Source organism: Myripristis murdjan, chromosome 22 (genome assembly GCF_902150065.1).
Source record: "Myripristis murdjan chromosome 22, fMyrMur1.1, whole genome shotgun sequence".
NCBI lineage: Eukaryota > Metazoa > Chordata > Actinopteri > Holocentriformes > Holocentridae > Myripristis > Myripristis murdjan.
In genome coordinates this window covers 7,011,048-7,028,361 of record NC_044001.1, presented here as the reverse complement: position 1 = coordinate 7,028,361, position 17,314 = coordinate 7,011,048, and the positions used below count along the sequence as shown (strand labels likewise).

General features: G+C 44.2%; 1 protein-coding gene across 10 annotated transcripts in view; it reads right to left on the bottom strand.

Annotated features, from left to right (window-relative positions):
* The window catches only part of numb (NUMB endocytic adaptor protein), a 44,139-nt gene that overhangs the window by 17,219 nt on the left and 9,606 nt on the right, over positions 1 to 17,314 (bottom strand). For all 10 annotated transcript variants that reach the window (XM_030044379.1, XM_030044386.1, XM_030044381.1 and 7 more), the window contains exon 2: positions 2,834 to 2,970. In XM_030044379.1, coding sequence (XP_029900239.1) covers positions 2,834 to 2,959 — 126 coding nt within the window. In that variant the 5' untranslated portion in view covers positions 2,960 to 2,970. The remainder of the gene's footprint in view (positions 1 to 2,833; positions 2,971 to 17,314) is intronic.

The following is a 17,314-nucleotide window of genomic DNA, read 5'->3' as shown; positions in this document are numbered from 1 at the left end:
TTCATACAAACAGGCCCGTGTATTTACTGCAGAAAAACCACCTCATGTCATGTAAATAATCTTTCTCATCTGTTTTAGTTAGGATAAGCAATATGCACATGCAAATGCACAGAAGCAAATGCATGCACACACAACGTCACCCAATCTCCCAACAGTTACAGATGAATACAGATGAATCTAATCCAACCTAATGTCGGGACGTTAGCAGCCTTATTCTGCTGATGTTTCCACACTAAAAAAAAAAAAAAAAAAAAGCATCAGTTTACATTTTCATGGCATTGAAAAGCACCTTGAGTCAGATGAATAATTGTCTGTCTATGCAATTTTACCTTGCAAACAACACATAAAAAAAACTAGACAACTGTGATGATGATGTCCCCCGCGATTGCTGCCAGTCACCCAGGGTGTAACTGTTGGCTTATTTGTTTATTTGTTTGTTGTTTTATGTGTAATGAGCAGTGTCAGAGACATTGCTTGAAGCTTGGGGGGGTTTTGGCCTGTTGGTGGCATGGTGGGCTAATCAGTTTTGTGTTCAACATGCCGGAGCCCAGTGTCAAAATCCACCATTCCCTCAAATTCCACCAAAAACCACACGGGACTGCCAGAGAGAAATCCATATTCCTATCCTTTCCTAGATCATAGGTAACATCAAACGCACCTGAACGTGACACACGGCTGGCCGGGTGTGTGCGGAGCCAAGACGGCAGCATTTATAAAAGGGGGGAAGTTCCAAGCCACAACTCTGAGGGCTCATTTCACCCCCTGAACGCACCCCAAACCCCCAGCCGCCCTTTACAGTTTACATTCTCCCCCTTCTCTCCTCGATTCCTTCAACTCTCCCAGTTCAGTGCAACGGTGATAATCTCACTGCAACTGATCCAACCCACACACACACACACACACACACACACACACGACTGGGTTCCTGTGAGGCACCAAGAGCGGGAGAGAAGGAGCAGGAGGGGGAGGAGGGAGACGCAGGAGTAGCATGGTAGGTTGCGCCGGCACAGTGAGAGCCAGTGCAGAATGAGGAGGGGAAAAAAAAAAAGAAAAGAAAAAAGAAAATGGTTGAAGGTACTGCACAGGGGAGGTGTGTGGGTTCAAAAGGGCCACAGGCAAAAGATGAAAATCAGTTAATTTTTCTCTGCCTACAGGCCCCACCGGCTGGCAAATCCGGATATTCACCAGCTTCTTTCACTCTTTTACCAGCGAACAACAGTTTTGGACTTACTGTTCAATAGGGGCCCTGAGCAATAAAATATATTCATGTTTTTCTGGTGGTTATCCTTAACAACCCTGGAGGGAGTGATATCTTTGGCTTCACTCTTTTGTTTTCACACGCTTAAAAAGCTAAGTGGGTCTATCAATTCACAACGCAGAAAACAGAAATCAGCAAATAACTTTTGCGAAACCTCCAGAGCAGCCAAACAATTTCCAAAAATCCATTTAAAAAGGAAGATCAAAGGCGCTGTGAGTCCTTGAAGAAAGCGGTAAACAAAAGCTGAACGTAACGCAACTGAGGTCACATCCACGTTTTAAGAAGTGTGCTTGTTGCTTATAAACAAAACTGGGTTCAAGTGCGGTGGAGGGAGGAGATTTATAGAGAGCAGGTGGAAGGGGTGTGTGTGTGTGTGTGTGTGTGTGTGTGTGTGGGAGGGGGGTCAAGGCATGAGTAGAAGACACCTTAAGAGACCTGGAATCTGGGGCACCCCACGCACTGGCTGGAGCGTACACCAATGTAACCTGAAATCATAGACCGACACACACACACCCCAAATCAAGACTATCTGGATTCTTGTGACAGTCTAAACCCTCCCCCCCAACATTGTCACACACACACACACAGTTCCCTACCCCACAAGTTTATCTGTCCAACTTAGGTCTGGAAATCACATGATAGTCTTAACCCCAACTGTCACGTTCCTTCACCTTCTCCACAATATCGCTTTCATCTTTGTCAGCTGTATTTCACTTCCCCTGTCTAGCTTAAAAGGAAACAAACAGGATAAAATCTACACACACATCTATCTGTGCACAAGCCATCCACCACACACACACACACACTCACAGACACCCCTTGACCCACCATGATGTCCATCTGCTCTAAGTCAAACATCACTTTCTCAAATCCTTCACCATCTCTCAGCTTGAGCCGGCTCTCATATCCGCCTCTGTCCTGAGCAAGGTGAGCGGCGGCTCCCACGTGACGAGAAGTGTACCGTTGCACTTCTGTTTGCAAAAGTGGAGACTTTTGTTGCCACAACACAGGGAGGCCTCTTCACTCCCGTGTGCCTCAAGTGCGTCAAGGCTGTTCCTGTTCATTTGTTCATGCATTATGCTTATCAGAGCTAAATGTATAATAGAACCTGCATAATCTACTGTATGGGACAGTGTTTCTTGCACTAAATCTAAGTCCCAGCCGTGCTAGTGGGAAATAATTACAATATATGTAGATGAGTTGCAAAGAAGGCACCGGGTACATTTATTGTATTTTGATTTACCCCTGCAGGCTACAAGTCAAGCAGAAATCGGTATGGATCACTCTGCAGGTTTGGATGGGCAGCAGCCTGGTACAGCACATTATCGTGCAACCTACATAAAAGCTGCACTCACGGTCTCTCAGTGCTTATGATTAATCACAAGCAGCGTCCTTGGGGAGCCAGGCGGTGCGCGAGTTCCACAAAGAGGTACCAGCGTGCCAACAGTGAGGTTAGCCCAGCACTGTGCTTGAGTGAGTGAGCATGTGCGTGTGCTTTGTGCATGCGACAGTGTGTGTGTGTGAGGGCTGTGTACGTGCAGGGGTGTGCGTGAGGGAGAGAGAGGCAGTAGTCACCTTGACGGCAAAGCTGCATTTGCCACTGCGGACCGCCTCCTCGTCTGTCTGCCACTGGTGCGGCCGGCTCGACTCCGGCACGTACACATCTTTCTTCCGGCGGAAGCTCTGCCGTAGCTTATTCATCGCTGAACCCCCTGTGAGCAGAGAGGGAGACAACGTATTCATTAAACCGAGGGTGAAACCTGGGCTGTTGTCAGCAGCATAATAAAAAGGTGCAGCAGTGGAAAGATATGGAGATTAAACAACACCAAAAAATATAAAGTAAAAACAAATTTAAATTGCAACTCTGGGAAATTCACTAATTCAAATCAGTCGTATGTCAACATGTAAATAAGTCAGCTTCCAGAGTTTCATATAAAAAAAGAAGAAAACTAAGGATTAGAAAGGGGAGGGCAGAGAATAATGGACAGGAAGTTTGACACAGATGGCTGTTCAGTGTAAGTGTGCCAGAGGACAGAGCTGTAAGAGCTGTATGGAGACTTTAAATAGGAAAGCTACGATCACTGACATCAGTGTAGCAACACAGTATTTGTCTCTCCGGCACTAAAGGAGAGATGTGAGAGCCTGAGCCTCTGCATGCTTTTGAGTCATGGCAGCCTGATTAAAAGGAGGCAGAGGGCAGCCGGGGCAGCCTGCTGCGGCTTCTACTGTTACACAGAGAAGCGATATACCCTTTACCTGCTACACACACTGGGACCTCAAGATTATAGCCACATCATTTTCAAGATTATAGCTCCGTTATTTCACTAGACAGTGTGATCAGCACTGGTAATCTCAGTTATTACCTAGGCGAATTAAGGAATAAAACTGGCTTGGTGTGGTTTATCATCTTCATTTTAAAAGTTGACTTCCAAGGGAATGAAATAAAATGCTCACTATGTTTCACGCTCCTAGGGATTATACATGGTGGGGAGTAAAAATATCATGTAAAATTGCCCTCAAGTAATTTTTCAATTGTGAAACGAATGAAAGTACATGATCAACTACATAATCATGGCAATCACATTAAGCAAGACTTTAAACTGTTGTTATTTAGAAAAGAAAAATAATTACATGTTCCTCCATCATCAAGTCATCTCCATTACAAATTCCACTTGGGAAGCTACCCCATACACCCCTTTTTATATTGATTTTCATGTTTTACTTGGGTCACATTTGAGGTCAGGGAAAAAAAAAAAAAAACAGAATTTCAGATTTATCCAGAAAAGTGACATCCCTGTATATGGATGAGCAGCCTGCTTGCATAATGAAACCTTCCCTGTGAGTTGGTAATGGCTAGGGGTAGAAAGTCTGTCTGAGGTGAGGCTCTCTTATCTGTCTCTGCCAGGCTGCGGCTCTGTTGGAAGCACACAATGAAGCTTTCAGCCCAGACCAGGCCATGGACGGACACACACACACACACACACACACACACATCAAACCTCCTACGGTCACTAAAGGAGGAACCAGGAGTGGACAGCGGCGTCACGGACCATCACAGGAGCGCGACTCTGCCGGGCACAGAGGCATATTTACCTGCTATCTATTCAAAAAGCCTCAGCCGATGACCAAATGCTCTCACAAAAGACAGGAAACTTTATTCAGTTCCAAAATTCACTCGCCGTTTCCACTACCTAACAACCTAATTAGATTTTTTGAGCAGAATAAGACCTCAAAAATGGTTGGTCACCTGGCCGAAATAGCAGTATGGGTAAGTTTTCCCAGCCAAGAGTCAAACGCCAGCAAATTTTGGCTGTGACTGGTGTTTGTTTCCCACCATGTTCCTATGTTTTGCACTAGCAACTCTGTTTTTTTTTTTACATGATACGGGCAGCACTTGGTTTTTCTTTCACGTTAGTCCACGTTATCACTCAGAAATACAACCACAGCCCCTTCGGCCACAGATAAAGGTGTAATCACAGGGTGCACTGTCTGAAAATCAGACAGACCAAGACTAATGGGGCATAATGCCGGCGAGCGCATGTGTGCATAACTGTAATCGGAGCCAAAGACCCCTGCAGGTGTCAGGTTATAAACACACCCTGGCTGTCTACAGTGTGTATATTAGTGTGTGTGTGTGTGTGTGTGTGTACACATCTGTCTGTGCACATACACATGCACAGGTAGTAGCCCGCAAAGGAGTGAGTGAAAAACTGAAGTGTTTGAAAACAAGACAACTGAGCAACAAGGGAGAAATACTGCTTCATATCTCTCTCTGTCTCTCTCTCTCTCTGTCTCTCTCTCTCTCTCTCTCCACATTCGTTTATTTAGGTCATATCATGTTTGGGCTCACTGCAGTGCCAGTGACAGGCAGCCTGCCTCCAGCCTGCAGAGTGAAGAGGAGGAAATGAAAACACAGATTCTTCTGCTCACACAAGTGTATGCCGCACCTCTTCTTCTCTGCTGTAACAAATGCATGTTTAAAAGGCAAGAGACCAATTGTCAGTATGCCACCACCATTAAAAATAATAGCTGTTTTTTTTTAGACACATCTTGAAGAAAACCAGTCATTTTATATTATGTTCAACAATGAGATTTACGCTAAGGAAAGCAATCTTTTTTTGTGTCACAATTTGACAAACCTTACTTTCTCTACATACATACTTTCAGCAGGTAATCAACCATTAATTAGAGATACTGCTCTAACAGCATAATAATGAAAGAAGCTGATAAAACCTGACCATTCTATTTGGCCTGTGGATGAAAAAATGAATTTCCTACCCCAGTCATGTTATCTTTCACTTCATCCCCTATTTGTCAAAATTGTTCAGACTCTACCATTTTCCCTCAAAGATTCATTTACACAATGAGTCTCAGCCCAGTGCTCCATTTCCATATGTGAGCATTTACTTGACTTTCTTCTTTTTTTTACATTTCTTTCATCTTTAACAGCAGTTTTTTTTTTTCTTTCATTGAGATGTGACTGTGAAAAACATCCCAAATAGTTACTGGTGAATTCTGGGATGAAGTAGCCACTGAGAGGCCAGTAGACAAAAAAAAAAAAAAAAAAAAAAAAACATCAGTGTTTCCTGACAGGAGATGTCATTTTCAAAGACGTCTCTTTGAATCTACCCCAGGAACACAGTGAGGCTGATGCCTATTAGTCGTGAGGGTATTCACTCTTCAACCCTAAAGGCTTCTGCTGGCCAGTTATTGCGCCATGGGTTTTTACCTCCTCTCACATCGCCTTAGTAAACTCACCTCCTAAAACACTTAACACTTGTCCTTCTGCCAGCGTACAACCCACACACTCCTGTTTTTGCAGTGTGTAAAAGAAAGAAAAATGGATGGAAATGAATGTGAAAGCACATACATTTAGGTGTGTGTGTGTGTGTGTGTGTGTGTGTGTTCGATGCGTTTGGTGTTGTGAATGATGCATTCACGCAAGCATATGCAGCTTCCATTTGTGTGCATGTCAGATGTGGGTGGTGCTGACAAGATGTCACACCTCTTCCTGGGGACGCAAAGCAAAAGTTCCCCAGTTTCCCCCTTTTACCCAGTAGGCAACTCGAACTCAACTGTGTGTGTGTGTGTGTGTGTGTGTGTGTGTAGAGATGCAGGATGGGCAGCCAGCAGTTTTGGGCCAGTGGGAGCAGAGCAGCATATGAGCAGCGAGGGGGGAATGTCTGGCTATGTAGGCCTGCCGTTGGGAGGGGAGGAAGGGAAGGAGAGGAAGGAGAGAGTGATGGAGGAAAGGGGGCTGGGGAGGTGGTGGGGTTGTCATGTGAGGCGGCTTTAGTTGTGGACCAGCAGGTTGGCTTGGCCGTGGGACAGAATGAGGGAGTGAAGGAAAAGGGAGGTGGGAGGGAAGGTAGGAGACAAAAAGACGGAAAAGCAAGGGAGGGACGGAAGGGGAAAAAAGATGGGAGGGAAAGAGCATAAGACAAGGAAGGGGGGGAGGGAGAAAGAGGAGGGTGGCGGCAGAAAAGGGGAAGAGTAAAAAGAGATGAGGCAGCAATGCTTCCCACAGATTTGCACTTCATTTCTGATGTTTTATTGATAAAGCATTTAGCCAGCCCTGCATCTCATATTTTCCCAAGCACTTAAGTAGAAATATCACTCTAATATAAACTAATGGGAATACCATTAACGAACTTGCTCGGCAACATTAGCTGACAATAATACTCCCTTCTGGGGATAGCCATTTGAATAAAGCAAGTTCAACATATAAATGGGTTCCCTTGTACATGCTGGTTGTATGTGTAAAGGGAGAGAACAGCAGCAAAAAAAAGATAGTGGTGCAAGTTTTCCACAGAAGGGAAAAGTGACTGGCACATGATGGATTGAAACCAAACTTTTTAGGCCTATATAGCCGAGAAAACTTTCTGTGACTAAAGTACACCAGTTACAAAATAACAACAAAACAGGCAGCATTAAATGTGCAGCACCATGAACTGCATCATGAGTGCAGTGAATTATAGTTGTCATGGTCTACGAGCTAATGCAAGACAACATTAAAACTATGTTTTAGCAAAAAATATGTCCAAAAGAAAAACCAGGTTTGAAGGACAGCTTTTTGCATCAGCACCCCAAAATGCAACTTTAATTTACCTGGGCGAACAGCAGAGGGAGCAAATGAAGGATGAAGTGAGGGAGGGAGGGAGGAAGGGAGGGGGTAGAGGGCTTAGGAGTAGCAAAGCAGGATCTGAACCCTGCAGGAGCTGTCACAGTTCCTATAGTCTGGTGCCGTGAGGAGCCCTGGCCTTTCTGCTGCCAGCACTAATGAGTACAATTACACAAGGGCCATTTAGACTCTCTCCGAGTCTATATACACGGGGAAAAACAGCAGTGAATGAGAAAACGCATGGACCTCTCGAAAGACTCTCACATAAACAGTATCATCAACTCCCTCACTGGACAATTATGGGCATAAACGCACACACAGTCAACACGGGTGGTAATCACAGAGGCGCAGTGTGACAGAACAAAAAACCAGAGGGAGAGAAGCAGCGCAAGGTGGAGAAGAAATACACTGACGGACAAAGACTGAAATGGAGAGCAACAGAAATACACTGAGAAAGACATTAAAAAGGAGAGAGAGGGGCAGACAGACAGCGACAGAGACTCCGAGAGCAAAGCAGAGGGAAAAAGAGTGAGACTTCTCCCTCAGCAGGCGTTGCGCTGCTGGGATTGGATGGAGGAAGGGAGGGTGTGCCGCTGCTGGCTGTAGATGTAACAGTATTTGAATAATCTCTCCAGGAATGGAAAACTGATTAATCCCTGCAGAAGGATCCTAGGGATGAGTACAGCAGTGGTGTTTCAAAGAGGAGAGAGAGAGGGAGGAAGGGGGCGGGAGAGCAAGGGAGTGTGAGAGAAAGAGAGGATGAGAGAGAGAGAGGGGGGAAATGGGCAGTGATTCAAGGGAAAAGGGCCCCACTGTCCCCTTTCATGACTTGCCCCACCACCGTGCCAGCCAATATTCTTCATCTTATTTTATGCTCTTCTATTCGGGGCATCCCACAACGTTCTCTCTGTTTGGGCTGAGTTGATAGTTGGAGAGCAACAATGAGATAGGAGCGAGTCAATCAATAGGGCCAGCAATCTGTAATGCGAAACGTGCCTGGCTGACTCGTGTTATCGGGGAGACGGCCGACTTGAGGTGATAGCGCCTCCGTTCTGCTCCCAAACAGCCATACGAACACAGAATTTGAAAAATGCTGTTACCGTGGTAATCCAATTTTCCAGGCCCCGGATTGTGGCTTGGCATGCTTATGTTTTAAAAAAAAAAAAAAAAAAGCGGAAATCTGGATGAAAGAGTGTGCATTGCATAAAAAGGGCAGCCAAGCCGGGCACACCAACAGAAACGCTCAGATGACTACAGTAACCAGGGAAAGCATGGAATCGGGGTCAAAGGTCGGGAGGTTATGACTGGTCCGGCAGGAGCTGGTAGAGTGATAAGAGCTGAGTCTACAGAACTGGTTCTAGGCACATCACAGTCCAGCTGCCCCCTTCCAAAACACGCTTCTTTACTGGGGCATCCTTGCGGTCCAGTGGACTCGAGCTTCACTTACGCTCGGTTGCTTGACACTCTTGAAAGTTGACAAAAGACGGCTCACATCCGTACCTTGGTGAAGCAATGGGATCTGTCGTGTTCACAGTTGGTAAGTTGCTGCTGGGGTTTGTTTACCACCTCCGCAAACATGGCAGCGCATGACAAAACAGCTGACCCTGATCGACTGTTCATGTTTTCAAGCAAGGACATTGTGAGCATCACCATGGAAACAAACTATCCAATCACGCTGCGTGACAGCGGTCGACACGATAAAATTCCAGTGCTAAACGAGAGCAAAAACGTCGTGCAGCACTTCATCTCTTTCTACAGACAACCATCGGCACTGAACGACAGAATCACGACAAATCCAATTCAAAGGAAAAACTAACTCCCAAGAAAACCTCGGAAAACCTTTGTTGTGTGTTGTCCACCTTACCTAGCATCTTTTCTATGACACTGCACTGCATGCTATCCACAGAAACAGCTTCAAAATTATCTTAAAAAATGTTTTTTAATCATACCCCAGCAAGCTAGGCCTAGACAATTTTTTATCCAATCTTATTTTGCACCTCACTGATTAACACACGGTAATGTGAATGGAACGGATGGCATTTGATCCAGTCCACTCTTCAGAAGGAATAACTGCTCTGATGGGGGCAGGCACCCCCATCAGAGCAAAACCAACCTTCTCATTACAGGCTCAGTTCCCGCCTAAATCAGACTATCGAATACAACAGTCTGGTTTGGATCCCTAAACACCGCGGAATAGCTTGAAAGTAAAAATGACTGATGAACCTCAGCTGCTATGACTGGTGGATGAAAGAATTTGTCTCCTGGTCTCATGCTTCATGCACAGACTCTCCCTAGCATCAACATGATATATCGCCACTGGAAACACTGGACTTTTATTGATGGAAAAAATAACACACCGCTAAATAAAAGGGAACAATACTGACTTTGTGATAAGAAGATAAATTAGACTATACAATTCTCACATTTTCCAGCTGTCAGGTCAAAATGCTACATCTGCAAAATCTCAACGTATGAATAAGAAAAGCAGCCTTATTATGTCAGTGGTTGCAATAAACTTTTTGACATTCTAACGTCGCTTCTGAAAGGGTTTCATGAGCCTAAGTGTTGAAATTTTGAGATACACACAGTTTTCACCTGACAGCAATTTGCTTTTGCAAATATAGCTGTTACCTAAGCGTCAGCATCACTCCCCTCTTCATTACAGCCAATTACCATAATTGACTTCAGAAGGCTGAACAACACAGAAACACTGGTGAGGAAAGAGAAAAAAAAAACATAACAACAACAAAACAGCAGTAGCAGCAGCTTGCCAAAGCTGGTGGAGAGACAGACTGTCAGTAAACAAGTCTAACTCATCGACAGCTGCTCCAGCTCAGGACCGCCCTCTCTGTGCTTCAATGATCTCAGTACTTTACGCAACCACTGTCCCCGCAATAATCACAATCATTTTATTTGCCATGTGCAGGAATGTGCCTTGGTGACATTGGTGCACAGATAGATGACACCCTGAAGAGTTTGTCATGCTAAAGACCGTGGGGCAAAGATGGATGCAGCATCAAGGGAGTGCAAACAACAGGTAATAAACTGTGTTTTTTCTACCTGCGACTTGACTTATTCTACCAAGCTGTTAACCGTCTCGTACATGTAGAAAATCTTTAACAGCCTTAGAGACAAGCGGAACATCTGAGAATACATTACACAATATCAAAAAACATGTTTGTCAGCTGGAAAACGAACCAGTTTTTCAATTACTGAAAAGCTGACTACTAGACTGACAGCAGGCAGAGGAAGAGAGCCAGGGAGAAAAAGATGAGGACTCGGTACAAATGGGTGGTGCTCCAAAGAGGAAGGAAACGGTGGGAATAGAAACGCTTGCTACTGTTTGCAGGGCTTGCTCTGCCCCCTCCCACTGAATCACTGCCGAGTCCTTCAATGTGCTCCCTGCCCCCTGTCAGAGTGGATGACCCCCGTTTCCTGAGCATGCTGCATGACTGAGTGGAGTTAGGGTTCAGGCAGAGAAAGAAAATAAGGTTTTAACTGCTGCTGAAGGGATAATGAGCTGCATGTCTCCATCCAGCACTCATTGTGTGTGTGTGTGTGTGTGTGTGAGCATCTATCCATCTGTATCTATGCTGGGTGTATGTGGGTGTGTAATGGCAAGTATCTATGTGCCTGTGCTTATTTGTGTCTAGGAGCAGACAGGTGTGGCAGCAGGGGGCCCGGCCCAGCAGCAAGTCAACCAGCCATTCAGCATGAAGAACTACAAATCACTTTGGGGAACAACTGAGGCCAGATTAAAACTGCCAGGGCAGCACACTGGCACCGGGGAGTGGCAAATCACTGTCACTACATACACCCCCCCCCCCCCCCCCCCTCCCGGGTGTGCCCTGGCTATGATTCACAGTCTGAATCGATAGGCCTGGCATGGCCCGGTTTCCACGACAGGGCGAGACATGGCAAGGAGAGGGCTTCCTTAAGATTTATGCCCCCTTGTTTTTGCCCCAAAATGGCATTTCTGTGATTGTTTTTTCACAAATTGTTGCCAGGGGCAATGATTTGCCAACTGGGGTGGAGTTTCAATTAAATGAATAGAGCTGTAAACAGTGTAAGGCCTTCTGTGGAGTGCGGCTGCTGTCTGAATGCACTGGCCCGCTAGGAGGGGTTAGATGTAGTGGACTGAGTGCCCCAACTCCATCAATCCTGGTCGCTCTTTACAGCAGACTGCCGCTGATAACACAATAGGTACCCACTCATGTGGCAGTGCTGGGAAGATGTCTTAACAAAGTGGCCGTTGGTTTGCACCCTGTCTGACCTGAAGCAGCCAGCGTGTTCCTTACCCTGCGTCTGAGAAGAATGGCTATTTTGTGAGCGTTTCTTCCTCGGGAGACATCAGCGTTGTTCAGACTGTGGGACAGGGGCTTAATCTCCTCAGAGGCCATCACTCACGGTGGCTGCCTGCACAATGCCCTTGACTCTAGAAGTGAACTCTACTGGGAAACTTTGTGTAAACCTTGGAGCCAAAAAGCTACTCATAGAAACCATGTTTACTTTTTTCCCTTGACATCACTTGCATTATCTACACACACACACGCAGACACACACACAGACAAAAGAGAACACACAAACAGAGCACAGTCAAAGTCACAGACACCCACACCTGCTCATATGGCCAGAAATACAAACACACTCAAATATACACACTCAAGAGCAACACACACAAATGAGAGAGATGACTTCAGCTTCTCAAGGCCCCACAGCTATAATGGCTCTTTTATTACACTCTGGTGTTCTCGGGGGAAGAAAACAAAGTGCCACTGGAGGAGCCATGCCAAGGTGGACGAACCAAGGGGAAGACAATACGACAGCGACTCTTTCACAGACTTGAGGAAACACAGCTGCTGTTACATATTCACCAGGTCTCAGCATGGCGCTGTTAATACATGATCTATTAATCCTAGTCACGGTTGACTCCCAAAAAAAAAAAAAAAAAAAAAACACGTTGCCAAATATTGTTGTTGAGTGTTGATCCAGGGTCACAGCTCAAGTCCCTGGTGTGTATTCTTATTCATCAAAAATTAAATAGTTTTAAAAAAAAAGTGAGCCATGGGTACCCTGTTCATTAAAAACTAGAAGAATAGTCCTAGATCAGCAATCCTGGTATTTTACACTTTATGAATTTGCTAGAGCATGAGCCATTATGGCAGATTAGTGAGTAGGCAGCGAGACTGTTCCACAGTCAGAGGACTTGGGTTAAAACCCCCAATGTCAGCTAACATCTGACCTGCTGAAGTGCCTTTACCTTTTTTTTTTTTTTTTTTTAAAACTAACACGATGTTGGCGCCGGGCCGTTGCTCAACTGGATTCCCTCTAATCACCAGGCTGCATTTAAACTGGCTAAACAGGCCAGCATCACAAACACAGATGTAGGCATTCTCTTGGGTAGGGACTTTAACATTTTTTTCATGTTCTGCACCCACAAGTTGACTTCAGCAGACCCCCTCAGACCCCCCATTGCAGTGATTTCAGCATATGGAACCTGATATGAAAAGATGTTTTGGTTTGTTTTCAGTACTATTAAATTGTTCTGATGTTGTACTTAAACACTGACTTTCATAGTGGTGAGATTAAAGCGTAATGTTAAAAAAAAAATAATCACGTTTTTGTGTATTTTAACAGTTTCTGGTGATATTTTAGTGAAATTACAGTGATGTTAACCTTTGGAAATGTGAGCAAATTGATTTGATTTCTATTTTTAAAAATGGGGAATAAAGGTGATTAACAAATAAGCAAAAAAATAGTCTGATTTCTTGTGATGAAATGCTTGTGAATGGTACCTGCCTTCCACAAGCATTTCAACTATTCCTCGTTTTGCTCAGGAGCCTCTAGAAGACCCCACTCTGAAAGCTCTAGGGAATCGTCCAGCACTGCTTTTGTTGTGTTCTAGCTTGCCGTCCCTGTATAAATCTTTCATTTTTTCAACTTATTATTTGGTCCGTAGTTCAAATAATAGGCTTGTGGCTCTCTAACACTCACCTCTAATTTCCTCATATACCTTCAATTTCCTTTGTGAACTTTCCAACTCTCTCCTGATTTCTCTACTGCAGTATATTGCCAGTAAAGTGTTGGTATATTTGACAGATTATCTTGGGAGTTATTTCACTTTTTTCTTGTGATAAGATCTTTAGAAGAGCTTTGTTGTTGCTGCTGCTGTTTTTTTTTCCTTTCTTTTTTTAATGCTGGCTCAACTAGTGTAAAGACTAACATTAACCTGCCCTCTGGCCTTTTACATCATTGTTGTTTTTTTATTCCAGGCCAGCAAGGTTATGGAGCCACCAAAATCGGCCCTGGAGCCAATTTCCTAGTTCAAGCACCAGTGTTTTTGTTGTCAAAATGCTCAAAACCGTTCAGTCTGCCACAAGGTCCAGCACCAGCCCCTGGTGGAACAAAAAGAGCACTCGAGAAGGACACTGAGCCCCTACCTGCCAGGGATGCTGTTCTGTAAGAGACCCTGCCCTCTGACCTCTCTGCAGGGCAGGCAAGCAAAAAAAAAAAAAAAAACTTCTACTGCTACTGCTCAAGATCATGTATTCTGATAGTGACTGAGAAATATGACTGATACACAGTCAAGATTTAACTTCACGAGTAAATTTCATTTGTCAAATGACAGCAGGTTTACGGCTACATATGATGTGGCATCTCAAATAATAAACAAATGTCATCCGTACTATAAATCTCTGTTTCATCTATATTTTCTGAGCAGGATGAATTTATTGTTGGAAGGCATTTTCTACACGGCGCTACTGCAGTTTTATTTTATCTCCAGACAAGCAAAAAGAAAAAGAAGAAACAAAACAAAACAAAAGAACAGTCATTAAGTCTGATGATTAAAAAGTAACACACAAACAAACAGAGAAAATGACTAATTTGTAAGGGAGAAACATCACACCTCGAAACAAACGTAAAATGTCAAGCAGGAACCTTGCTATGCTCAAGATTTAACCACAACATGTCTGGCCATTTCCCCAGGGAACAGCTTATCCTGTCCTATCATACCCAGCACTGTTCAGACAGATGTAGTGTTCTGTCAAGTCAAACAGGTCTGGTTGTCTCGGTGCGAGCCTGTTAACATGCAGAGCAGGCAAGTACAAATAGGCAGGCACCAGACTGCACTTCCTGTAGAGCTGCTGATTCAGAAACGGGGAAAAAACAAAAACAAAAAAAAAACAGGTTGACGTTACCGGTGGTTGGGTGACGTACTCAGGCTGTCTGTGGCAGTTTCAGACACAGCATGTGCTGGCTCAATACTCTGCAATGAACAAGAGAGACCTCGCGGCTAGCCCTCAGATCTTCTTCTGCACCGTCATATCTGATTAAACTGCAGTGGAGCAATTGTCTACAGCTGGGGTTTCAATCATCTCCATCACTGCTGACACACACAGAGACCCTGGTATTCCCCTCTGCCCCCTCGGGGTAAAATGCTGACAATCTCAGATTTATTCACACCATTAATTCAAGGACTTTCAGAAAATGGTGTAATATTCATGGAAGTGAACCACCATAAAAAGCAAGAAAAAAAAACAGCAATAAAGCAAGGATGTAATAATAATGCATCTTTGGTTAGTCTGTGTAGCGGTGGGGTGAAACCTTGGACCACCAACCAAAATGACTTGACTCTTGTTTTCCCCATTCTGTCTCTTTCTTTATTAACAGGATATCTCAAGATGTTATGAATGGATTTCCAGCAGACGGATGGCTTAAGGCAAACAAAGAACTGACTACTGCTGTGGTTTATTATAAAAACACATATAACTTCTGAACAGATTCAGCTAACACCATCACACTTTGTGAGCCTATTGGGAGAAATAAGAAGAGGCACATGTTCGATTATTGGTCCAATCAAACGCTCTGGTTTAGACATAACTACATTTCCAGTTATTCGAAGTGCTAATGCCCACTGAATAAATGTAGTGCTAACTGGCTGTGTGGTGTGGCAATAATAAAGACGTTTCAAAGTGGCTAGAGACCAGTTAGGAAAATATGTGCATCTCCTGATATCAGAATATCCAACCTGTGGAACTGGCATATTGTAACAATTACATACATAGCGCTAGTGGAGTTGTGTGCTCTGCTGAGTGCCATCTAGTTTACTTGAGACCCCGTGGGAATCTCTATAGGGCTCCTGTTGGTCCTTGAGCCAATTTTGAGAAGCATGAGTGTTGTAGTGTTGTAGTATCTGTTACACTTAACCCGGAGCTGACCTAAAACAGCTGCTCCATGTGTTTCTTCCCCTTCATCCAACAGCGAAGACATATTTGTTTCCTCCATGGCGAGACATCAGTCACCCCCTCTTTACCCCCCCCTCCCCTCCTCTCTAACCTCCCTTGCAGTCCTCTCATCCTCGTCTCTGCCCTTCTGTTAAGGCACCCAGAGAAGATGTCCTCTCTGCGGCTGCCAAACAGCTTTGGCCCTTCAAAGAAGCTATGAATTTGGGGCAGTGAGCGGCAACAACATCACTGACTTGTCAGCAACAGGAAAACGCTCAGCGTAACATTTTCCTGCAGAGGGTAGCCATCCTCATAGCATCACACATTCAACGAGAAAGCGAGTCAGTTTAGTCATCAAAGGAAAACCACAAATGAGGAAAAATGAAGGCGCGATCAGAGGAAATTAACCTGCTCCCCAAATGAGTTTCAAATCCAGGTAGAATTAAGCTGCATGGGGCTAATTTTACTGTCGTATGTGTGGTGCTGATATGGGAAGGGAGAGTTAAATAGAGCTGTCAGTGGTGGTTACAGGGACTCCCCAATATCCTGCAGGGGTGGTGATTACTTGGGACAGCTCGAGGATGAATATTTTAGCTGCAGGGCCACTGCCTGTGTGCTGTTATTGATACTGAGCTGGGGAAAATGTATCATTAAAAAAATGTAACTCCGTTCTTTGTAGTGATATGGAATCATTTCATTGTGTATGTCCACTATTGTTGAAAAGACTGAAGATGTTGATATAAGAACTATAATAATTTTGTTCTTCACACCATTAAGATTATCATTAACAGGCAAATTACCGGTCAGGTCTGCAAAATCTGGCCTAATAAACAGGGTTTTCGTTTTAGCCATAATCAAACAAAACCCAGTAATTCACACAGCAAATTTTCTAGTAAAGATGGAATGGGAAAAATGGAAAAAAAATTACTATCACAATATTTTTGACAAAATACCTCAATATCATTATTGTGACCATATTGTTGCACACCTATTGGTGCTTTAACAAAATATTTACTCAAGGAGATTAGTGATAACCGGTCATTAGTAATGTGAATATGATAACCAATCAGATAGAGACAAATAACAGAAAACTGCACCCTTTACTGTTAGGCAGCCTTTAAAACCTCAAAGAAACCACACTTACACCGTATTATGATATTACAATATTCAAAATGAATCAATATAATGTTGATATATTTCCCAGCTCAACAGTAAAGCGAAAAAAAAAAACTGCTCCAGAAAAAAAATGGAGAATGCCGTACACCTATTTGCTTTTTCAGGTGCTTTTTCCACACTTTTCTTTTATCTGACAAAAAAACAACGCACAAATTACACTAACAATACCTCTCGTGTTTTTATTTAGTTGGCCACAAAGTGCCTGAGGAGGCAAGGAAAGCCCTGAGTGTGAACCAGTGTCAGTATGTGTGTTCACTGTGTTCACTGAGTGATGAAAGTCTGTCACTCTTCGCTGCTCTCCCTGTCATCATCATCCTCATCTGGAGACGGCTGCGGGGCAAATGTATTCTACCGGGGCCTTACACACCACACTGCTGGCTTCTGCCATTCACACAAACAACCCCTCTGACAAACTGCGACACATCACACACATGCGCTTGACAACGCGCGTCACGCAGATGTGGACAAACAAAGGCACATGGGAAAAATGAGGCTCAGAGGGCAACACACAGAAATAAAGGCAGAGAAGCAGAG